The following is a 24737-nucleotide window of genomic DNA, read 5'->3' on the forward strand; positions in this document are numbered from 1 at the left end:
GGTGCATTATGGCTTTTTTATTGGCCACTAAAACAAAGCAACCTGAGCAGACAGCCCAGCTAGGCAGGCTTGTAGATGCTTTGTTCTGCCAGTACTATGCAGGGCAGCCAGAGCGGGTATTTGAGCTTCACCTTTCCTTTGGGGTCCCATTTCTTTCTCTGTGTCCCCTAGGTTCCTCTCCCCTACATGCCTCAAATAGCTTCTGTCCCCTGTGATTCTTTAAGTAAAATAATACTGGGTTTCCTTGCTGCCTAGGCAAATAGGAGAGAATCTGATTGTTCCTGGAGGAGTCAAGACCATAGAGGCTAATGGGCGCATGGTTATTCCTGGGGGAATAGATGTCAACACTTACCTACAAAAGCCTTGCCATGGGATGACTGCAGTTGATGACTTCTATCAAGGCACAAAAGCGGCACTAGCAGGGGGCACCACCATGATCAGTGAGTACTAGTAATACTAACTCTTCCTACTCCAGGCTGAAGCTTGTGTAGCACATGTGGGAACAGGTTCAGGATGCTCCACACCATTTTTATGAGGTCTTCTGCAGTGCATCTTCAAATTTCCGGGCTCCGTGTTGGAGATCTGTTCATCATTGTCACCCAGGGTTGGCCTGAAAATGAATCTATACCCTCAGAAAGAAAGAGTGGCATGGGGAATTAGCCCTTGGATTTTCCTCTGAAACACAGAACAAGACTGAGGGATAATACACCTACTCTTGGGACTTTTGCAAAACAATGTAATTAGTGCTGTAAGTATATGGCACAGAAAATCTGACAAAGATCTGCTGTTCTCACCTAGTGAGATTTCAGGGGCTTTAAAAATAACAAGATGCTTACTCATGAACTTGGATTTGGCACCAGGAGTTGAGGGAGTCCTTGCCAGAGATGCTCTGGAACATCTTTCTTAGTGAAAAGGAGAAGTGTTTCTAGTTGTTAAAGATCATTCTTCTGTCTACCAGATGGCAGGACAAGGTTTATCTCTTTCCTACAAGCATTGGCTTGTCCCTTGGTTGTTCAGGTGACATCAGTTGTCTTAGCTTTCTTGTGCAGAGGAGCTTCCCAGTGGGGTTTTACTCCCACCGAATTGGGATATGTCTTTTTTTGCTGAGTAATGTTATCTGTTACCTATGTTCTGCAACAAGTATCAGATGAAAGGATCTCTGGCAATAAGCACAAAATTCATTGCTGTTCATAATTTTTTCAGTGTATGTTCTTCTGTTGAGGTTTCCTGTGCAGCCTTAGGTTTGCAAATGCCACTGGTAAGCCCAACTTGCTTTGTTTGCATACTTAACTTTTGACGAAGCTCTGCAAAGATAAGTATACATGCATAAATAGCCATGTCTTTATGTCAGTAAGTGCTGTGGCATCATCAGATGCAGAAGGGTTTGAGTCAGTGAAGATGCATGGTTGCAGGGCACTCAGTCTGCCACATAGTGTGGCTGAGTGTTTGTGCTCTGCATCATCTCTGTTCAGACTTCTGGCTGTATTCCCAGTATTGCTGATTCAACGTCTGCATTGATGTATTAGTTGGGCAGAGTTGGTCAATTCAGTGACTACAAGGCACTGCTTAATAACAATGCTTTGAGATAACAATACCTTTCTATTAATTTATATTGTTAATAACAATGCATTGAAATGGACACATCAGGCAATAAATACAGGTAAGTCCAGAACTTGTGGGCTTACAAAACAGTAAAGGGAAAAATAAATGTTTCCTAAACTCTGAGATGTTTGGCTCTCCCACTGTGTGTTCACTGATGCTGCACCAAGCAGGTTGCAGACTCAGCTATAGTGTAAGCTGTCCACAAAGTCTGCTGTACGTGAGGCAGCAGGACCTGGCTGATGTCCCAGAGTTACAGTCTGCACACAAACTTCCTCCAAGGCTGCTGTTTTGGCCAAATGCTGAGAAGCTACTTACAGGCACTGAGGAATTCTAACAGTGTGCATGCTGTCCAGGTGATGGACACTGAATCTCTTTTTCAGTTGACCACGTGCTTCCAGAACCTGGATCAAGTTTACTGACCTCCTTTGAGAAGTGGCACGAGGCAGCTGACACCAAATCCTGTTGTGATTACTCTCTCCATGTGGACATCAGCAGCTGGTATGATGGCATTCGAGAAGAGCTGGAAATACTGGTGCAAGACAAAGGTTAGTGAGTGAAAATCAGTAGTATTTTTTGCTTTATTGAAATATCATGTAGTATTTTAATGAATGCATTGTCTGGAACAGAGATGCACAAGTGCTGGTAATGCTGCCCAAGGTTCTGCACTTCCTTGCACTTTGTATTCACTTCTTGGTGTGTAAAATGGACCTAAAACTTTGTGCACTGGTGCTATTCAGCAGCAAGGCCAATGGAGGAAGTAGGTTTACCTCAGTACAGGCATGGAAAATTAAGATGTGTGTGCTGTCAGATACAAATACTTTATTGTTGCTAATATACATGTGGAAATAGGCTCAGACACTGCATACTTAGGTTTTGTTTTAAGGTAAAACTCAGAGATCAGCATTTAGGGTAATCAGGCCAACCGTCTTAGATCCTCTATTTCATGAATGGAGGGGATGAGACATTTAAAGGTAGTGGTTCAGATTTGAACTAGACTTGAATCAACCCGTTTAGCTGCCTTAAATTAAGCCAAATATATAAGGCAGATATATCTGAGAAACTGTCATCACAGGCTGGATCTCATTTCTCAGCAATGGCTTAGGGTAACTGACTTGCCAAGGCTAGATTTTTTCATAGAACATGCCTATATTTTTAAAATAGGTTCATGTTATTAGAAAGAAAGTGATGCTAAAGTTAGGTGCATGGAAAAAATGTCCTGATTTTCTCAAGTGCTGTGTCTCCTGTGGCTTTCCCCGGTGTTACTAGAAGACACTTTATTTCAGGACTTATTAAAAAACAGGCCACTTATATAGGGATCTATTTAAGGCACTTATAGGCTTGATTCAGATAAATTAATAGGTCTGCTATCGTGAGGTACTGTAGGTTACCCTAGCTGGACTCCAGCTACCACTCCAGAATAACACAGATAAAGTGTCTCATAACTCCTTGTTATACATGCCAGCTCAGCATGGCAATCTCATGTATGGAAGGCATCTTGCTGGCACCAGATACCTATGTGTGGACAACTGAATCTAGCCTTCAGAAAATCCTAGTTTGGATCTAGTTCCTTAAAATTTAGCCTAATGGCATGCACTTTCTTTCCAGAAACATATTTTTTCAAGTATTTTTCACTTGATGCTTTCCTTGAAAACATATATTGATAAGTAAGATATTAATTAGGAAATACTTTCTGAAATGGTATTTAGTTGCCATGGGTAAATCAGAATGGCCCTTATTGTTGGAAAGTCTAAGTAATATGTATATGCAGCATCCTTTGTAAGGTGTTGTGCTAGTGATGACTTAGATTTGAAAGTTTCCCTGTATAGAGAAATGTACTAAGTAGAAAAAGAAAGCAAAATCCTATTTTTGAGTGAGCAGTTGTTCACTGAGATACTATGGCGATGCAGTCTCCTAGGGGAGTTTTCCCTGTATTGCAGCATGCTAACAGTGCACGTGCTATATAATTAGATTTCAGGCAACAAAATACTTCAATCAGCAAGATTACACATAATTTAGAGAAACTGCAGCTGGTCTGTATAATGTAGGTGATTTTTACAAGGTAATGACACCTGTCAGCACTGATGGTGACAAATCTGGGCTGTTTCCCTGTTATCAGTGTTAACATGGAGATGCTGCTGTGCATTAGCTGACTTTACTGTCCTACAAGTATGCTGTGCCTTGCTTCAATGGTTAAATACTGTTTTCCAGAGCTCCTGGATCACAGATAGCTCAGTACTCCCAGATTTGCCTGAGGGCTTACATTAAAAGCCTGGTACAGACAGTTAGGTTAATAGTTTTCTTCAACTATGAAAATGTGAGTTTTCAATATAAATCTGACCTGCCTTTCAGTCTTCAGAGGAAGCAGGGCTCTGTCCATTGGTTCCTGAACCAGGATGTGTGATGGGGCCTGTGATGGCCTCCTTGGTGGCAATAGCATTAGGAGGTCACCTTTGTTCTCACAGTGCTGCAGTCAGTGTGAATTACTCTCATGTGTTAGGAGGCACAAGGTACAGGCAAGTATGAAAGCACAATAGGAAATATTTCAGCATGGCAAGGGCTTTCAAATTAATGGATAATATCTACTGATAATTGGAAACATTTGAGCCAGCTGATGCAAATAAAAATGATGTCAATGGAGTGACACTGGTTTTCATCAGCTGGGAATCTGGGTTGAATTTGTTCTTGGCTGATTGTCTGGTGGATGAGTTAGCCGAGTAACAGGGCTCAGCTAATCGCATTTCGGTGCTGCACATGCCTAATACAGTCTAGGCATGAATAACGGGGATTCTCGGAGCTGCTGTTGGGATGCCTTGTCATGAGTTATAATTGAATAATTAATCAGTTTTAAATCAATACAAAGCTAATCTAAGGAGACACAGGCTTTGGAAGGGCCTGGAGATTTTGTAGAACCAAACATTGATCATAAAGACTCAGGCTTGTAGTATTTCAGCAGCTAATTTGGGGCTGGGCTTCTCAGTATATGCAAAGGAACAACAGCCTGAAATGTGCTCACAGATGCCTCACTTGTTCCTTTGTCACAGTTCAAAAAACCCTGTAACACTGTCTGAACTTTGGAAAGGATCATGTCGAGTGCTTCTGGTGCAAGAGCAAGCAGGACATTGACAAGCATGTAGTATGTACAAATGTTAAGCAAAAAGGTCAATAGGCCATGGATCTCATCTTTTGAAAAGCCACATATTTCCAATGAGTAGATCAAGACACCAGACCAAGGCATTAGGCAAAGAGTCTCATCTTGGATACTGTATATGTAAATTGGTGTAATTTTGTCTTGGTATCTCATAACAGTACTGTCTTTGTAAGGCAGGATGGTTCAAACGGTCTCTCCTGTTAGCTGTAAAGGCAGCCTGTGAGATGCCCTTTCACTTCCTACCATCTGATGTGTTAGCTGAGGGCATGGATGGGCATTTAGATGGGAGAACTCCTGCACTGTGGGAACTGTCGGGAAGGGATAGGCTCAAGATCTCCCAGTGGGATCCCTGCTGGATTCCTTCTACTCTCACTGACTTCAGGGAAAACGTTGCCATGAGTGGGAGCAAAACTCAGTCATTTTACCAAGGTCAGAATAGGGTCTAAGAAGATACAAAGGCAATAAAAGAAAAAGGAAGATAATACCTATTGCTTGGTGACCCAAGTATCTCTTCCAGCCACAGTACCCAGAGAAACCTGCCTTATCCTCTGTGGGATTTTGATTAAATCTTTGGCTAGATCCCAGTGGATAAGGGAGAGCAAAATGTAACCCAGCTCTGTTCTTACAGAGAGATAAGTACAAGAGGATTCAGTCCTTTACCATCACTGAGGCTAGGTGAGCATGGGTTGAACCAGCCTTGACACGTCTCTCATTGCTTCACGTGTGCATGGTCACCCATGCAGAAGGGTGGCTCCTGGATGCAGCTGGCATCTGAGACACTGAGTAGGTTTGTGAAGAGAAAACAGAGCTTTCTTCCAAGGCAGGTTGGGCAGATGTGCTGGATGCTGCTGTGAACAGTCAGGCAGGAGACAGAGCTGCAGGCATGAGGCTGTAAGCATTGGCTACAAGGACGATGTAGTCAAAGATTTTAAAACAGGGACATGCTGAGTACTTTGAAACTGTGTAATGAGGGATAGACTGAGGGAATGCAGTTAGTAAAGGCCATGACTGTTTTCTGTGAACTCGAGAAATAAGAAAATAGGAAGAAAGGATGGGCATACAGGCTGACAGGGCTCCATGGTCCAGGCTGGATTTGCTCATCATGGAAGTCAGCAGTGAGCGTCCAGCTCCTGCTTGTCTTTCTTCCTGAGCTGCCTGGACTTTGCAGGAAGACATAATACTGGGGATCATTTCAAGGTTTTATCTGCATGTATCCTGGGGTATTTTAGCCTTGTAATTGTGAATAAACAAATTCTCTGTGTGCATGTGAACAGCCATACTCTCTGCTTGAGGATGCATTTGGTCATTCTAGACTCATGGAGGAGTTATATCTTCATCAGAGAGCCATGTTCATTTTGTATAGATGACATGAATAACATGAACAGATCTCTTTCCTCTTGCCTCAGGAAGCACAGTTTTCATGACAGCTATTTTGAAATGCAGCATACGCAGCTTAGACAGCTCAGAATTTACTTTTCTTTTAAGCTAAAATACTCTGAGATCAGTCCCTGTACCAGACTGGGGATGTTGTCAGTATACTAAAGAGTAAGGCAAATTTATAAACTGATCTGTATTCATATGTACAGAGTATATGAATAGAAGTTGTTTGGAATTTTCATTCTTAGAATAAGAAGCTGTGTAAATAATCAAATCTTTGAAATAAATAGCAAAACTTGTAGGGGTTTAAATACAGTTGGTTCTTGGCAAACAACACTCAACACTGGCATTTCTTACTGCTTTCTGTAACTCGGAGCTGTCATCTTTCATGGTGTTGTATGACTGCCAGTGTAAATCCTTCCATCTTTGGAAGGTGAAAGGAGAGGTGTGGTGAGCTGCCCCTGTAACTGGTTTCAGGCTTTGCTTCCACTCCTTCCCAGTGCCTGCCATCAGCTAAGCTGGGTGCTTTGGGCAGCAGGGTCAAGAAAAAGCAAGTCTGTATGGAAATCCAGATACACAGTTCCGACGGCTTCTCAGCACTTTGGGGAAACTTAACTAGAAGTTTATCTATTAAAAAGCGCAGTTTCAGGTCAAGCTGAAATGTTTTCCTCATTAGCTGAAGAAAGCTAAAAACAAACCCAGTGATTCACAGAACATTATGCAAGTTTTGTTAAACTTTACAAACTTGGCATGCTTGCTTTAGCCACCATTGCTTGGCTGTGATTTAGCTACAAGCAATCTCATTTGTGGTGGTGGCTGGGCTGCCCCAGGGCTGGACACAGGCAATCCAACAAATTCCCCCAGAGAAGAGGGGAGTCGCAGCCATAATGCAGCTGTGGAGCCGTGCTTTATTTCTGGCCATCACTGGTGAAAAGCCTGGTCCATACACATTCCGCGACTTATTTTGCCTGCAGTTTTTGTTCATATACAATGTAAGAACCCACTTACATGGCAACACCTTTGCATTTTGTCTTGGAACAGGTGTGAACTCTTTTCAAGTCTACATGGCCTACAAAGATCTCTACCAAATGTCCGACAGCCAGGTATTGCTCTGGATGCTTTTCACTGCTGTGGTCTGTCCTCTCCGCTGTGACCTCCCAGCGCTTGAGGATTTGCTAAGGTTGAATCCCAGAGGAACGTTCCCACTGGCCTGAGTGGCACTGGGGGAAATGTGCAGTGGGGGATTTCTCCCTGGAGGGTCAGTGGTGAGCAGTGGGGAACATCTTCATGTGTTCCTTCAAGTGTATGACATACACCCTCTGCACAGATTTTCTGGTGTCTCCCAACATTGCAACCGTTCAGCACTGCTCAGGATCTCACCCTCACTGTTTTTCAGTGTTACCTTTCAAGAACTTTGGCCAGAGAGAGAAGAAAAGATTAAACACTCGAGGCAGGGGCAGTTTTGAGGTTTCAAGAGTTTCTCGGTTATAGCAGTCAGCTAAATGGAGTTGCTCTTTGGGGGACATGGCCTTTTCTCATTAGGGCTGGAGATAACAATGAGCTTGTTTGTCCAGAGCTCATTACAGATTCCAGACTCTTCAGCTTTCCTATTCATAAGGATCAGGTCATTGTAAATTGACAATGACATCTGTTAGTAATAATAATGTTTGCTTGTTCAGTTGAGAAAATGTTTCTTTCTTATTCCTAGAGCTATAGCTCTCAGTCTCTTAAATAACTGTTGTTACACCTCTAATACATGTGGTTTTAATTGGAATTTTAGACGTAAGAATATATAAATATTCTCTGAGAGGCAGTGCCTGTTAAATTCAACTCCCTGCTGGAACTGTCAAGAGAAATACATGTGTAATGTGTGGCTAGACTAATGCCTGTTACCTTGTTTAAATGCACATGTTCCAAGCTGTCTATTCAGCTAGCTATTCAATGGTATCTGAAGTGCCTCGTGCAGAAGTAGACACTGAAGAAACCATGTCTTCAGTATTAGATCTGTGTTTGAAAACTGTGCTCCCACTTTACTGAAGCCTGATTTGAACTGGGAACCCATTAGCTGAATACCTTTTGGAAAGGGAACTGAATGTTAGTAGATCTGTGCTCAGAAATTCTCAGTAAAAGCAATAGCATCAACTGTTTCCCTTCTGATTGGCTGGGGTTACATCTTAGAAAGCAATAATTAAAAAAAAAGGATGCTCTAGGGAAAAATACTGGAACGTTTAATTGCAAAATTAAAGATGCTTGTGAAAGCTTGACACTGTCTGCTCTAAGAAGATGTTGCAAAATACCTGCGCTTCAGAAAAGAGGTGTTCTGGCTGTACTCAAAATGTCTGTAGTTCATGGGAATAATTCCATTTTACATTTGCTAAAGTAATGTAAATGAGAGCGTACTCGCTAAACTTAGGCCTGTGTTGAAGGGTGTGAAGAGGTAGCCCTGCAGTACAGGGGGCTGGGGTAGGCACTGTGTCTGGGGGAGATGCAACTCTGCTTGGGATTTTCCACCCTGTGTTGGTGCAGAAGGGCAGAAGTGTGTAAGGGGATGGTGTGTAAGGGGGTGGGTAAGTCAAAACCAAGCAGTGAAGCTCACTGTGTAGAAAGTGGAGAGTGGAAAAGGGAGATGATTTGATATTCACCTACATAATTACCAGCATAGAAGGTGCAAAGCTGCGGTGAGTCTGAGTGCTAAATAATGTGTTTTCCTTATTCAGCAGTGTTTCCTTCTTTGTACTACCTGCAGCTTTATGAAGCCTTTACCTTTCTAAAAAGTCTTGGGGCTGTTATCCTGGTCCATGCTGAGAATGGAGACTTGATAGCTCAGGTGAGTGAACTGTCGTATTTGCTTTGCTTTGTGAGGAGATAGACACAAGAGAAGAGAAGTAAAACTCTCCAGTCAGAGTATGGGTAGAAAGAAAGGAACGACCTGTTAAGAGCCTTAATTGAGCCTGGTTCCCTACGCTGCTGGTGTACAGCCTGGAATGAGAAGGATTGAGGCACTTTTGCATGCTTTGGCAGAGCATCCATGAGGTAGAGCAGTGATCCAGACAGCAGTCTCTTCTGACAAGTGAGCCAGAACAATGTAGATCCTTGCTCAGGGATTTTGGGGCAAAAAGTGTGGCTCAGAAGCTTTATGCTAATGTCTCTTGTTGCAGCTATCAGCATAAGCAGCACAGTGAGGTTAGAGGTGGTAAACCTCTTAGGCCTATTTATTTTTGAGAATATTCTTATAAATCTCTGAAGTTTGAGAATAAGAAACTACCATGATCATCTAAACATTTAAAAAATGTGTGTTATAGTGAGGATGTCTCTTAGAACCAGGAAACTGGGCTCAAATTCAGTATGTTCCATTAAAATGTCCCGGATGCCCAGTGCAGGCTTTGCAGGTCAGGTACCTCACGTAGGTACTGTCCTCACACTGGAGTGTGTCATACCTCTGATCCGTGCTTGGGAAGAGGTGTCCCGAGGACAGCAGTCGATAGTAAAGCTCCCACTGGTCTTTCAGAGGCCAGGATTCCCCTATAAAACAGAATGGGTGGGTTTGGGTGGGTGTGATTATGACTTTATTCATCTTTGGCAGATGAATGTTTTAAGGCTGTTGCAGAGGTGTCTCCCTCCTCTGATTCCTTGTACATACATCAAGCCCCTCTGAGGGCCCTGAGGTGCTGAGTGTTTTATCTGCTGAGCTCTTTATCTGCTGCTGATCTGCTAAGGACTTGGCTGCAGGGCTGACAGGGAAATTACAATAGCTAAAACCAAGCTGTCTTTGAGATCAGGACTTGGGAAACCACCTTATGGTTAAGGGAGAACCTCAAGTGAGTGCTTGAGTGGTTGGCAGTGTTTTAAGGGCTCTTGCCAACATTGGCTTATTTTGTTGTTTGTTGCTCTGTGGGTTTCTGTCCTTTAACTGCCTGATAAGAATTTACCCCTTTTGAGAGCCATCTTTCCCTTTTCCCTTGGAGCTTGGCCAAAATAGCCACTGGGCTCAAAAGTTGCTAGTGAGGAGTCAGCAGACATATACAATGCAGTTGTGTCCTTCCCCCACTGAAATCGGGTGAAAACCCCTCATTTGGATTCAAGAGGGGAAAAAAAGCTGATGTGCCATGAAGTTTAGCATGATTTAAAACTACCAAAATACATAATTTGTAGTTTTAATGCAACATAAAATATCCAGTAGAATGCAAATGAATTCTAGGAAACATAGTAAGTCAATATTACTGTAGGAATGGCAAAATAAATCAAATGGCAACTGTGATGTTTTGATACATTTCCCACTGAAATCAAGGAGCACTCATGGAACTGCTTTTATGATAGAAATCGGTTTAGTTACATTTTTCTTTGATCAGCTTTAACATACAACCATGGAATATGAACATAAAAGAAAAGTTATTAGGAAAGGAGGAGGTAGTAAAGAAATGTAAATTATACTGGTTATACATCAGCATATTTCTTTACCGTTGCCATGCTTCATAAAATCAGTCTTTCCTTATGCTTCTATTTAGAAGGATTGTTTGGATAGTGAAAAGAAAGCTGGCTGCAGGGAGGATTTTCAGGACTATCCTGTGTGAAGATACAGATTTGATCTTATCAAGCAATATTCTAGCTTATTAGCACTATCAGATTCTCTTACAGTGAGTAATTTTATCATATGATCTGATTTTATGACTTCAAGGTGCAAATCTACCCTGCTTTGTGTAGCCATTCTTTGCCCTCTTGCAATTTTTACTTTAATATAGTTGTAACTTCATTTTTTTGTTTTATTTTAATGATCTGAAGAGTTTAATTGTCACTGTTCAGAGCTGTTGCAGCAATGATTTAGAACAGCTATTTTTAAGAATACCTGTGAGACGTTGCGTTTTTCTAACCAAAATATTCTTAATTACGCAGTCAGATTAATACTTTCCTATTAATACCTCTTCAGCCTTGATTGATTGCAACCAAGGCAAAAGTATACGTGGTCAGGGTTTGCCGGAGCGTGTTAATGTGTGAGCTTTTCACCCTCAGGGACTTGGGATCAAATATTTATTAGATGACACAGTAAAGTATGTTCAGTAACTTCATCCTGGTCTCTAGGGGACATTTGTCTGTATCAGAGAGTCATTACATTTGTTGAACTCGGCTCATTAGAGACCTCTTGGGTAGGGCAGGCCAGGGTCAGAGGTACATCAACAGCTCTGGTCCCACTTCTGCTCTGTGGGCAGACCTGGACCAACCTGAGATCAGAAGTGGTTGACCACCATTTTCTGCAAAAAGGGAAAATTATTCTAATACCACTGCTTGACCTTAAATTAAAACATAGCTGAGGATTTTTATCTATTTAGAAAAATAATATCTTGCTGCTGTGAAGCTGGATAGCAGAGATTTTTTTCTGACAGTCCCTTATTGGTCCTGAAATGGTTTTTTTTCTGTGGCCACGATGCCCTCACAACTGGAGGGCACTGTTTTGCTTTCTTGAAAACAATTTTAGTGATTCACTTTATAGGAAAAAGGTGTTACAGAAAACTGGATGCCGAAGGCAAGACTTTATTTGACAAAGTGTCAGCAATGATGAAAGTTTAAGGAAGGTAATGGTGCTTCAGGGATTGCAGCCAGAGAAGAACTTGTGCAAATAAAGAAAGAATCACAGACTGGAAATATCCCTGATTACTGTTTAGTGTATTGATTGATTGAAGTCTGTTCCCTGGGGTGGTGTCTTGGTGTCAAGATTTTCTGGAGGGCAGAGGAGATTTCTGATGGTGCATCCCAGTGGCAGCTTGAGGCACAGATACACCCTATGACACTGCAGAGACAAACCTGCCCCTGAAATCTGTGCTGGCTGTGCAGAGCAGACACCAGGGTGGCACGAGACAAGTTTAGAGCCAGTGTTGTCAGTTCTGCTCCCCCAGCAGCAAGATTATGCAGCTGCATTTACCCAGACAAAAAAAGGGGCAGTCAGACACCGTGGCTGTTAATCGTCAGAGGATTCCTGGTGCAAGAGTCTCATTCTGGAGCAATTGTCAGCATTTATCTCTTATGTTGCAGGAACAAAAGCGTATCCTGGAGATGGGAATCACTGGACCTGAGGGACATGCCCTGAGCAGGCCTGAAGAGGTAAGAGGCTTCACTCATTTTGTCATTCGTGGAAATATTTTGTCAAGCATGTAGTATCAGAGCTTGGCTTCTGTGTGTGTAGATGATAGATGAGTGCTTGGGGGAAGGCAACAGCCTGCTTCTCCCACAGCCTCTTCCAGTATTACTCAAAGCCTTGAAAATTCCAGGTCCCCTTCGGCTTGTTTGTTTGCCCAAAATGCCCTTTCACTGTTGCAGAGAGTGCATTCCTTCAGTCCAGGAATGAGCATGTCCTTGTACCCTCAGGAGTCACAGCTCCTGCTGCCCCAAAGGGGCTTATCAGGGTAAAAAGCAGTGCAGCTTGTGGGTTAGGCGTTGGGATAACTGCATTCATTATAACGCTTTGGCTGAAAACCTACAAGGTGCAAGCGTACACCTATACCATGCATGTAAATGTACCCACATACAAATACGCTTATGCTGGCAGATATATTAGTAGTAGAAGTGCAGGATGTTGAAATGCATATATGTGAGAATGGAAAGATGCTGCGAGGCAGCTTGATTTATGCAACTCTCTTGTAATAAAACCCAGGCTCTGGCATGGATCATCTCAGGCATCTGGAAAGGGTTTCTTTAATGAGAAGGAAAAGGTGGAGCCATGTGGATGTCCCTTAATATACACAGTTCAGACTGTTTATGGGATGGCGGAAAGCAAGTAGTGGGAAGCGACTGCTTTCCCTGGAGACTAAAGAGAAAAGGTCCTGGGGATTTGAGGCTAAACTTGAAGGAATTGTGGTGGTTTGCAGATCTTTATATAACCTCTCCCCAGGGCAAAAGGAATCAGCTTAATTGGTTGCATTCTTCTATTGAACTGTTTATGTACTTTTTCATTTTGTTGTTTAACTTCCGCTTACATTATTCTGAAAGAATGGAGTTGTTTCCTTTTAATAAGAACAAGGGACTAGGACTAAGGAAAGTCTTCATTTGCAGTTTCCAGTAAGGAATTCTGCAGCTTTCTCACCATGCATCTGACCGCCTCAGCCCCAACACTGAGGTACAGAGGTCCTGCCTCCTTCCCTGGTCTTCTGTGGGTGCAACGCTGCAAATGTTGTGATAAGAGTCCTAGGAGAACCTGAAGTGACAGTGGGATTTAAGAAAAACCATGTTACAAAACTGTGAAGAATTAAGCCACTGGAAGGGCTATGTTCTCAACTATTCTAGCACAGCACTTTAGAGAAATTACTGTACCGTGGAGTCAGTATTTTCAGTGACAGCACAGTTTTAGGTATTAAAATGCTAATACTGACAGTGCATCTGGGAAGGAGGCATAAAGCTGATGACTGGGGAAAGGAGTCTCCAGAGCTGCTGGGAAACACTGCTCCTCTGTCTGAAGATGACTGCTTTGTGTGCTTATGTCCTGGATAGCTCCCTGGGTGGAGCTTGCCTTTGTGCTTGCTGACGGAGGGGACTTACTGGGCGATGCTTCAAAGGCTTCTATGGATTATGGACTAAATTCAGTCCATAGTGCTGAAGTTGCTGATTGAGAATACTTTACATTCACTGTCATCTTATCCTTATGTAAAGATTGCATAGGGTAAAGCTGCCAATCATTGTTTAGAGGTTGCCTCCAATCTGGGTCAGTGTTTCCTTGCTTCATTCTCCTTCCAACTGCAGGGTGGAAGTCTGAAGCAGAAAGGTGCAAGGGAGGCAAGGAGCAGCCCTGTCAGCTGCTTGGAAATGACCTTTCCTGTGGTGCAGGGAGCCAGGGAGCTGTATTTGTGCCAGGCAGCTGTACCCTATTAGTGAGTACAGCCTGGCTGTGGTTACTCCTCATGTAAAGTGTCTAAAGTTTGCATTAGCTCCCTGTGTCCCAGCACTGCATCCCTCTCTATGGAAAAAGCAGAATTCACCTCTGTAGAGTTGTTGTTAAACAGTGAGCAGTATGGCTCAGTGCTCCAGTTCATTTTTCCTTTAGTCTGCTTTTGCTGTTAACTTTTCCCTCCTTGCTTTCCTCAGCTTGAAGCAGAAGCAGTTTTCCGTGCCATCACCATTGCCAGCCGAATAAACTGCCCAGTGTACATCACCAAGGTGATGAGCAAGAGTGCAGCTGATATCATTGCACTGGCCAGAAAGAAAGGTGAGAGACATCATTTTCTCGCAAAACTCATTTTTTTGTGGTTGTTGAACAGAAGCTCAGTGGAAAAACCTGTGCATCTTGACCCAAATCACAAGCTAGAGGGAGAGGTCACCAAAGAATGGTAACACCGTCAGAGACCTGAAATATTTACAACTGGGAAAGATGAAGAGAAATCCTTCTACATTTTTCAGTTGACAAACTCTCCCCCCAAACTGTTCCCTTGAAATTGTGTTGTAACTCTTCTTTATCCTTCTTTTCCCTTTTGTTTTTCCCTTAGACTGATGTCTCTCTGTTCATGGGAGGGAGATATTTTATTCCTAACAGGGTCTGGCACATCCTCTGTGCCTTCTGGCAGTATTTCAGGGTGTTACCCTCTGAGGGGTGGCTTGGGCAGTGAACCTGCTGATAGAAATGCCTGGTACTCGCTCCTGGCCTTGCTGCTGGAGGCTGACCCCATCAGATGTGCACCAAGGATGGACACCGCTAGCAAGGGGCAGGGAGGGTTGTAAAGCACCCAAAAGGGACTTGTGAGCCTGGAGGCAGATGCTGTGGAAGCTGCGTTTGCGAGCCAGTTCTGTTGTGCTGGTTGGTGCTAAAAAGCGTGTGAACAATATGGAAAGACCAAAGAGCAAAATATCATCTTGAAATCTGTATTCTTGGGGACTTGGAGGGTGGTGCTGGGAATCACATGCTGGTATCTGCTGGTGCTGTGCCCAACCTGGAAGTAGTAAAAAGGCATCTGTATGCTGGAGCCCATCCTCCACCTAAATGCGCTCCGAATTGAAGCAACAGAGAGAACATGGCTGTGATTAAACCAGTACAAATTAAAACCAGATCTGAACTGTCTCCTTCTGGATTAGAAAGGGAGCTTTGTAAATATGCTGATCAAAAGCATGTGTAGCTCAGAGAGGCTCCTGATTAATATTTTATCATACAGACAAAGCCAGGGCTGCTTAATTTTCTGGGAGCTACACTGGTTGTGTAGCAATGTTTAAATTATACATGGCTGCAGGCAGCAAGCAGTGTAATGTGGTGAAGAGAGAGTGGATTCTAATCAGTTCCTGTATATCCTTGCATTCCCCAAGGTCCCCTTGTTTTTGGAGAGCCGATCACTGCCAGCCTGGGGACAGATGGGACACATTACTGGAGCAAAAACTGGGCCAAGGCTGCAGCTTTCGTGACCTCACCACCTCTGAGCCCTGATCCTACTACTCCAGATTACTTAAATTCACTCTTAGCATGGTAAGACCTCATTTTTTTTTCCAGGCTGATGGACAAGCAAGTGCAAAAGCCATATGGGATGAAGCATCTAGGGATCAGCTCAGTTTCCTTTAGTTGGTCTCATACATGAAATGGCAGAGAAAGGACACAGAAAACCAGGGGTGGTTATAGCCCCATGTTTAGGGTTGTCACTAATGAGATGAAAAGAATGTGCACAGCAGAGGGAGAAGTGTCGTTCTCATATTGAAAAGGTATCAGCAATGCCTTGCCAGCAATCCAGACCATAAACACATCCCTGGAAGTATTTCCTGCCTGTAGCCAACTGTGGGTCTCCTTTAGCTTAAAAAACAGACATCTGCTTTGAAATGATATGGAAATTCACAGCTAAAGTCCCGCCAGGACAGATTACTAGTGCTGGAGTAAGGAACTAAACTTACTGTTTGAAACCTTATTTAATGCCATATGATGGCACCCATCTCACCTGGTGCCTCCCCTTTCTAGGGTTTCTGCTACTCTGGACAGAGCAGTAGAATCTAAGTAGCCTGTTGGTCTTCAGAATGCATTTCCTCCCAAGGTTATTTTTGCACATGACTGCCTGGCAGGCTGTATGGCTGGCAGTGCCAGCGTGGCTGGTAACATAGAGACCCTGCTTGGGCAGAGCTGCCCTTTAGGCAGATGGGCACATCTGTGTGATGGGAAGTTGCCATCACTTCAGGGCCACTGGTGCAGTATGCATGCATCTCTCCTTGCACATGGGTGGGTCAAGAGCCACCAAACCCAGGTTTTAACTCAGCTGCCCCAGTGATCCTGCGTGGATAACACTGCTAATGAAAGCACAGCTGAGCTCCGAGTTAACATGTGATTCTGGTAAGAATATCATAGAATCATAGAATCGTTAGGGTTGGAAAGGACCTTAAGATCAATATGTAGGAATTTGTTCTGTTGTGACAGTCTGATGGGAGAAGAGATTTTCCATAATTGAACTTTCTGTTCCTTAAAATAAGGACAAGGAAGAAAAATTACTTTTCTGGTCTGATCCGTCGCTATCAGCCCTGTCAGGAGTGAAGCTCATTGTGTGAGGGTAAGGCTCTTAGCCAGCACATGTGAACGTGTATTGAAATGTTTGGCCCCGTACTCTCTCAGACTGTGTTTACTAGAGGAGAGTCCCAAAATAATAGTATGTGGGTCAAAACAGATTAGCTAAAATAGCAAGAGAATTTTTAGAACTGGAATCCAAATAATGACTTTTTTAGAATTAACATCAGAAAGACAAACTGAGGGGTCACAGAAGTTTTCATTATCCTCCAAGCATGCAAAAATGGCTTTTTTTTTCCTAGTGGCTTAAAGTCCTAGATCTTAAATGGCAGCAGCTTAGCCTGCTTTCAGTTTTAATACTTTATACAGTGAAACTAAAAAAAGAACTGTATATTTTATCAGTCTGCTGCATTTGTGGGGACTTTTATGCAAGGATGATGCTAAAGACAGTATTTCACTTTTATATTACACTGTTCATTAGGAGACAAGTATTTTACATTCATTAAAAGATCCTTACAACATTCTTGCTGTGCAGGTATGCAGCCTAGTGTTTGTGCTGTTTTGCACAGAAGGTGTATGATTTTTCACTGAAAAGCTGAATGTGTAAAGATTCAGCATGTCTCAAGGGGTTGGTTTGCAGAATGGATTTGTCTCATGAGATTGATGCCCTTGTTTCATCTGTGAATGTTATGGTTTAACCGCAGCTGGCAAGTAAGTGCCACTATACTTGCTCACCCCCTACCCCCAGCCCTGGTGGGATGGGAAGAACTGGAAGAAGGTAAAACCTGTGGGTTGAGATAAGAACAATTTAGTAATTGAAATAGAGAAAAATATAATAATAATGATAACAACAATAATACTAGTAATCCTAGCAGTAATGAAAAGGGGACTAACAAAGAGAGAGAGAGGAATAAACCCCAGGAAACCCAAGGGATGCACAATACAATTGCTCACCACCCGCTGACCGATACCCAGACTGACCCAAGCAATGATGGGTGACTCCCCCTAGTTTCTATACTGGGCATGAGGTGCTGTCGTATAGAATACCTCTTTGGCTAGTTTGGGTCAGGTGTCCTGTCTCTGCTCCCTCCCGGCTTCTTGTGCCCCTCCTCACTGGTGGAACACAAGACTGGAAGGTCCTTGATCAGGGTGAATGCTGCTCAGCGACAACTAAAACATTGGTGTATTATCAGCATTGTTCTCAGACTGAAGGCAAAACACAGCACTGCACCAGCTACAGGGAAGAAAATTAACACTATCTGAGCTGAAACAAGGACAGTGGGCCACGCACCTGCAGTACCTGTCATCTTCCATGCTGTTACTGCTGCATTATTGCCACTGTAATATGCCATCTCTTATGAACAAGAGATGTGAGATCTTGGTGCTTCATGGAAGATGTAACCTGCTATAAAAGCTTTGTTTATGGTGAAGACTAAGATGATGGCATATTGATGTGGCATTTAAACATACAGATCTGTCCATTGTTAATTCCCACCACTCTCTGTTTTGGAAATGTTTTCCGTGGTGATCCCTTTTTCGTTTCTCAGCTTTTTAGTTCTGATCTTATGCTCACCCCGCATTTGACGCTAGAGTATATCTAGGCAGCAGGAGTGCCCATGTGGTTAACCAGGAGGTGTTGGGCAGCTCTTCAATGACATTCTTCAGCTTCAGAAGCCTTCTATTGATTAGACTGGAGAGTACAGTGCTTGGCATTTAATGTCATTAAATGCCAGAGGAGAGGTAAAGTAGAGTTCAGAAAAAGCAACTTTGCATCTTTCAGGTGTAGGAATTAATAGTATGGTATAAGAAGTGCAACATAACTGCAGGGAAGGGATAGAGGGCCTGGCTGTGACATTCATGTTTTCATGGCTGTATTCATCCGAGTGCAGGAAACAGGGAGAGGGTAAGCCACAGAAGCTTAGCTGGCAGATGAGCAGCAAGAAGGAAGAAATGGAACTGGAATCTTCTGACTTGATTGTTGTGTTAGAATAAATGAATGCTTAACTGATGCGTTTGGTTTAATCCTGTGGGGTAACACCAGACAGTCATTAATAATCAGGAATCACTAAAACATAGCTGTGTTTTCACTATTGACTACATGGGTTTGGCATCTGCCAAAAACTGGATGGATGGATGTGAGCATGGTAAAGAACCAGAAAAGAGGCCAAAGGTTCTTCTCTAACTGTCAGCAGTCATTAGGGATGGCAGCCCTGAAAATTGCATTAGAATTGCTGATGTGTGACCCTTTTTTCCTCTGTACTTGGCTGTTTGCTTGCTGGAAACTAAATGTGCAGACCAGAATCATTCAGATGCTTCAGAGCTGGGACTTACATAATTAGTTAAAGAACAGGATGGCAGGCTCTTGGGCCATCACGTTCTGAATTGATAGAAGAGAAATCATAGTGTGTTTTAATGTGCTTGACTCCTGTAAGCTTGATCAAGACCTAAAAGTACCTGTTTGCTGTGGATATTGAAGAACCTATGTGCTTTTTCATCTTTCTATTTTTGCAAGGTTCTGCATGTTGGTTATTTTCTTCCCCTTTGTTGCTGGGAGCAGCTGTGATCCAGTTCTGCTCTCTGCAAAAATTTTTTCTCCAGGCTGAAAAAAAATCACTTCTTAAATAAAACCATTATTATTTGTTAGTTCTTTTTGTGTTTCACTCTATGCCTTTTTCTGTGTAAGACCTTTAAGTTAGATAAATCCAGAGTACATGTTTGACTTGCACTATGCCTTGCTTTATTTAATTGGAAGACTACCTGATAAAAAGCTTTCATGGTTCTGGTTTGGAAGGTCAGACAAGAACCGCAAGAAAAATGTATGTGCAGAGGAGAAATTCAGGGGAACAAGCTCGATCCTTATGAATTTGCCATTATTTTGTCAACATGGTTGTGAGTTAATTTATCTTAAAAGTGGCAGAGATTTCATACAAGCTTCTGATCGTTTCCTTAATCCTAGATTAATCCTCTGTCCTGGTTAGTGGGCTTGTGCCTGATCTCTGTCGATAAGCAGCCTGAAACCAAAGGAGGCTGTAATCTGGGAGTTCAGGGTGCTCCTGGGGGAAAGTGGAGATGCCCAATGCCATTGTCACTATTCAGTGATCTGTAGCCAACATGTAAAGGCTGCTGACATGATTTGCAGCATATGCCTCTGGTGTGTAGGCTTGAAAAGTCCATTCACAGCTAGTCTCAGAGCAAGGTAACCTTGCTGAGGCGTGGTTTAAGCGTCTGTGTGTTACCTCCACAGTGGGGACCTGCAGGTGACGGGAAGTGGACATTGCCCATATAGCACTGCCCAGAAAGCCATTGGAAAGGACAACTTCACTATGATTCCTGAAGGGGTCAATGGAATTGAGGAGAGAATGACTGTTGTCTGGGACAAGGCTGTAGTAAGTAATTGCTTACTTTTGTGGACTAAAAAGAAAATGAGTGTTGGCTGAATAATGAAAGCCAGGAGACTCTTGGCCAGTACTTAAGTGACTTTCTAATGCATTTCCGAGAATTCCCTGAGAGAGCACTACTACAAGGTGAATTGTTTATTTCAAAACCTCAAGTCTTTCTCTACCACAGACACTCAAGGCTGCATCTCACTTCTGACACTGCAACACCATCGTGTTTTATTAGACCTGAGGCTTCACAGACTCCACCGCTCAATTTTCTGGCTGTGTCAGAGTGGATGTTTCTCCGAGATGTTGGATCTGGAGCAGTTTAATGACTTTCAAGTGAACCCCATATAAATGTGATGGAGTGTTTGAGTTCAGGAAGTGTCTCACCATTTTCGAGAAAGTACAAATGGATGGCAGCTGAGCCCGAGGCTAGGTGATAAAGTGCTTTGAAGGAGAGCATTGCATGTAATTCATGCTGGCATATTATGCAGTGGGATGCTGGTATAAGTTAGCAATTTTTTGATGGTTCCATGGATCCTAACATCTAATGATGTTCTCCCTCCATTGTCTGTCTTCACATATACGGCCAGGCACACGCACTCACACATACACATGCACTTACCTTACATTGCATTGCACTCTAGCGCATATTGCAAACTGGTGGTATTTACAATGCTGTCATGAGCACTTCTCCCAGACTGTGTTTAATAACCACTTTCTTTAGCTATTTAGATTCCAACCATAGAAGCAGCTTCAGATAGAGGAGCAAAGCAGGGAAGCAAGCAAAGTGCAGCCAGCTAGTGATATTTCCCCTTTGTTACTCCCACAAAGGGAAGGAGCTGCAGAGCGGGCTTCAACATGGGATTTACAGATGTAACATTCAGTCCTACACCACTAAGTAGCTTATATCTTGCTGAGCTGATGTTCTGCCAGGCAGGAAAGAAACGTTTGTTTAAGATTAAAAAGTTTGGCGCTGTTCTTCTTTATTCTTGCTTATTGCCAGGGAAGACATCCCAAAATACTCTACTGAGAAATCAAAATGCTGTTGTGTACAGCTGCTATTAAACCATCACTGCGTAAAAAGTTCAGTTGTTGGTGGCATTTCTCCAGGAAAGGATTGGATTGCGTTACTTACATGCATGGGTTTGGTAATACTGATAGTAGGATGGACTTAATTTGCAAGAAATGTTTCTAAAAGGGTCTGAATCTTGATCTTTTATTTAATCTTGTAATACCCATATATGTTTCTCTGTTTTAAAATGATTAGAACATTTAAATGTATATTACTAGGACTAGCAACAAAACACACTTGGCCATCAGTGTGTAGAGTAGGGGACCTTAGCTAACTGAGCAACTTGGTGGTATCACCCGCATTAAGGCTTTACTGGCTGTTCCTTGGGATGCCAGGAGTAACACATTCCTTTATTTGAAACTGTCAAGTAATGTGCCTTGTATAAAGCCCCGCTTGATAAAATCCGTTTCATTCGGCATCATCATATATGTGAAATACGTGCTTTCCAGTGTCTCCTTGACTGTTCAAGACTCTGAGTGTTTCACTCATCACATTCTTTTTAGGCCACAGGCAAGATGGACGAGAGCCAGTTTGTAGCTGTCACCAGCACCAATGCTGCCAAAATCTTTAATCTGTATCCAAGAAAAGGCCGGATTGCTGTAGGATCAGATGCTGATGTTGTTATTTGGGACCCTGATAAGGTGAAGACTATAACAGCTAAAAGCCATAAATCGGTAAGGAGGAAGAGAAAACCAGCAAGTAAAAAGAAATGTCACTGTTGTTTTTCAGCTGTTGATCTAACTTATGTGAACAACATATGCATGGGTTATAGAGGAGTGGGGTAACTACCTGCTCCTGTTCTGGAATGGGTAAATATTTCAGGAAATGAAAGCATGGAATTATTGCATTGGAAGCACTGGGATCAGGAAGGTTTTCTTTTACTTTGCATGTAGCATTTCACTGTGTTTTGCATGCTTGTGGCTTGGCACTAGGTGTGAATCAGCTGCTGTGCAGCTGAGGTTAGTAAAACTGTGATGATAAATTTACAACCAGCTCACTTCTTTTTTGCTTACCTGAAAAGAACCTGATGTTATAAATTGCATAATTAAATCATCAGTATTATAAACTATGAGAGATGATTAAATATTTTGATGATACAGCTCTGATCAGCCTGGGGGTTGGGATTTTCTATTTAATCCCCAAGCTTCACTGCATACTGCTCTACCCTTAGCGCAGAGTACCAGAGACTCAACAGTCGCTTCCATTTTAACTGCGACAGCTTTTATCCTATGTGTTGCCTATCTCAAAGTTGTTACCTTACTGTGCAGTGCTTTGGTATTTTATATTGCGGAATTCTTCCAAAAGCTTTACTGGAAATCCAGTGATGTGCTTTATATTAAAAAGGCAAAATCTTTAGAAACCTCTAAAAAGTAAGTTCAGGTGATTCAATTTCTGTTTCTGTGTATGCTCACAAATATATACAAATGAACAGAAATATATATTTGGATAAATATGAAACAGTTCTAGCTATAAGAAATAGTTACAAAGGTGATAGACTCCTATAACCAAGTGGGACCTTTCAGCCCATGATTCCACAGGCTGAAAAGTTGTAAATCTGTTTTCAGATATTGTCTTCTACTATGCTTACAGTTTCTTCTGTTTTGGTGTACATCTGATAAACATTATTCAGCTGTTACCCAGATCATGAGGGCAAAAACTGGGGGAAAAAAAGCCAAAACAACAAAAACCAACAAAGGGAAAACGTATGTGAGACTGTGCTCAAGACAGTTATGTTGGTAGTGTGTTAGTAATGACTACTGGCACTTTGGCATTACCCTGTACTGTTTCTGTCTGGCTTATGCTTCTGTACTTGTTTATAATGTTGTGCCCAACATTGCCAAAAGCTTTTCTAGACAAATCATATACTTGCGATTACTGTTTTCCTTTGCTCAGGAGGCTGTTAACTTGTTAGAGGAAGGAAAAAGACTGTTTTGACATGATTTGGTTTTTGATGGTATTTGTAATTTGTCTTGTTCTCCTCTTGTTTTATTCAAAGAGCTGACATTAATCTCTTTACTTACTTTTTCCCCTTGGCTCCATGGACATTAAACTCAGGGATGTGCATGCACCTTACAGAATCACAGAATGGTTGATCTTGGAAGGCACCTCGGGTACTCATCTGGTCCAAACCTCCTGCTCCAGCAAGGCTACGTACAGCAGCTGTGAAGGGCCATATCCAGACAGTTTTTGAATTGTCTAAGGAGGTAAACTCCACAACCTCCCTGAGAAACCTGTCCCAGTGCTCAGGCATCCTAGGTCCTTCCCCTATACCTGTTATTTTACAGATGGCCATCACTCCTGCTTTCTTCCAGTTCTTATTTGTCATTGCCACTGACCAGGTGTTCCTGATCTTTTCACCTTGAAAAAAGGAGGGACGAAACTGGAATCACACTGAAGGTTCACATTCCTGGTTGCACATGGACTAACAGTGCTCTGTAGTGGCTGTTACTGTACCGTAAGGTAGCAAGACATACCTGCTGGGAAGGAAATGCATTGATGACTACTTAGCCCAGAAATATCATGTGGTTATGCTCAGTTGCAAACCTTGTATTTACCTACTTCAGATCCTTGATGTTTACCTTCTCCTTTGCAATTATTGAGCCTGTTGTAGGAAATATTTACTTGGCAATAATAAATTGAATTAGAATTATCTGCTCCTTTCCTTGCAACAAGGACTGTAGTACAGTGAGGAATGGCTATAAATTGAAAGAGGGTAGAGTTAGATTAGATATCAGGAAGAATTTTTTACTGTGAGAATAGTGAGACACTGGAACAGGTTGCTCAGAGAAGCTGTGGCTGCCCTATCCCTGGAAGTGTTCAAGGCCAGGGGGACAGAGCCTTGGGTAACATGGTTTAGTATGAGGAACCCCATGGCAGGGGGTTGGAACTAGATGATCTTAAGGTCGTTTCCAGGCCAAATCATTCTGTGATTCTGTATTTTCAAGAAAGCAGTAATTACCTGCTCTTTGACAGATCATTCCCATTTAGATTCAGACTTTTCTGGTCCTTTCTGGGCTTTTTCAGGCAGAAATATGTGTGCTGGCTCCTTGAAATTCCCTTACAGAGTCACAGCAGATGCATGGTGAGACCATGTCCTCTGGCTATCTGGCAGCCAAGACACAATTTTCCTCTTATTAAGGCTGTTGTACTTCTAGAGGCTCTAGGTAAATATGGAAAGTCCTTAAAAAAAAAAAGAGATAAGGCCTTGGTAGAAAGTGGGAAATGCAAAGGAAAAGTTGATCCAGGAAAGTCTGATTAGAGAGATTGTTTAAAATAGTTTTATATCTAACTGCACTGTTTTTCCTTCAGACAAAGCAATTTTATGCACACCTTAATGCCAGTTGTCTAAAACTGTGACTACAAATATGGGTTATAAGTTACTAATGAAAGAGATGTTGTACCGAACTTGCAGTGAATATGTTGGTTGATCCTCAGGCTGTTGAGTACAACATCTTTGAAGGAATGGAGTGCCACGGTGCCCCACTTGTGGTCATAAGCCAAGGGAAGATTGTGTTTGAAGATGGAAATTTGCATGTAAATAAGGGAATGGGCCGCTTCATCCCTCGCAAACCTTTCCCTGAATATCTTTACCAGCGCATCAAAATCAGGAATAAGGTAACGTCAGATATTATCTAATCTTCTTTCCTGCCATACCCTCTTGGAACCACAGTAGCACATGTATTTTAATACTATTGTGCTAATATGAGTCCA

The 24737-nt window shown here is 42.5% G+C and overlaps 1 protein-coding gene across 2 annotated transcripts in view; it reads left to right on the top strand.

Moving 5' to 3' along the window:
* CRMP1 (collapsin response mediator protein 1) overlaps positions 1-24737 on the top strand; it is a 52380-nt gene that overhangs the window by 21875 nt on the left and 5768 nt on the right. For both annotated transcript variants that reach the window (XM_062636318.1, XM_062636319.1), the window contains exons 3-12: positions 256-440; positions 1983-2147; positions 7169-7230; positions 8874-8954; positions 12152-12220; positions 14195-14315; positions 15401-15557; positions 19816-19957; positions 21530-21700; positions 24462-24641. In XM_062636318.1, coding sequence (XP_062492302.1) covers positions 256-440; positions 1983-2147; positions 7169-7230; positions 8874-8954; positions 12152-12220; positions 14195-14315; positions 15401-15557; positions 19816-19957; positions 21530-21700; positions 24462-24641 — 1333 coding nt within the window. The remainder of the gene's footprint in view (positions 1-255; positions 441-1982; positions 2148-7168; positions 7231-8873; positions 8955-12151; positions 12221-14194; positions 14316-15400; positions 15558-19815; positions 19958-21529; positions 21701-24461; positions 24642-24737) is intronic.

This window comes from Pezoporus occidentalis, unplaced genomic scaffold, assembly GCF_034315485.1.
Source record: "Pezoporus occidentalis ecotype Australia unplaced genomic scaffold, CSIRO_AGI_Poc_V1 ctg48, whole genome shotgun sequence".
Classification (NCBI taxonomy): domain Eukaryota; kingdom Metazoa; phylum Chordata; class Aves; order Psittaciformes; family Psittacidae; genus Pezoporus; species Pezoporus occidentalis.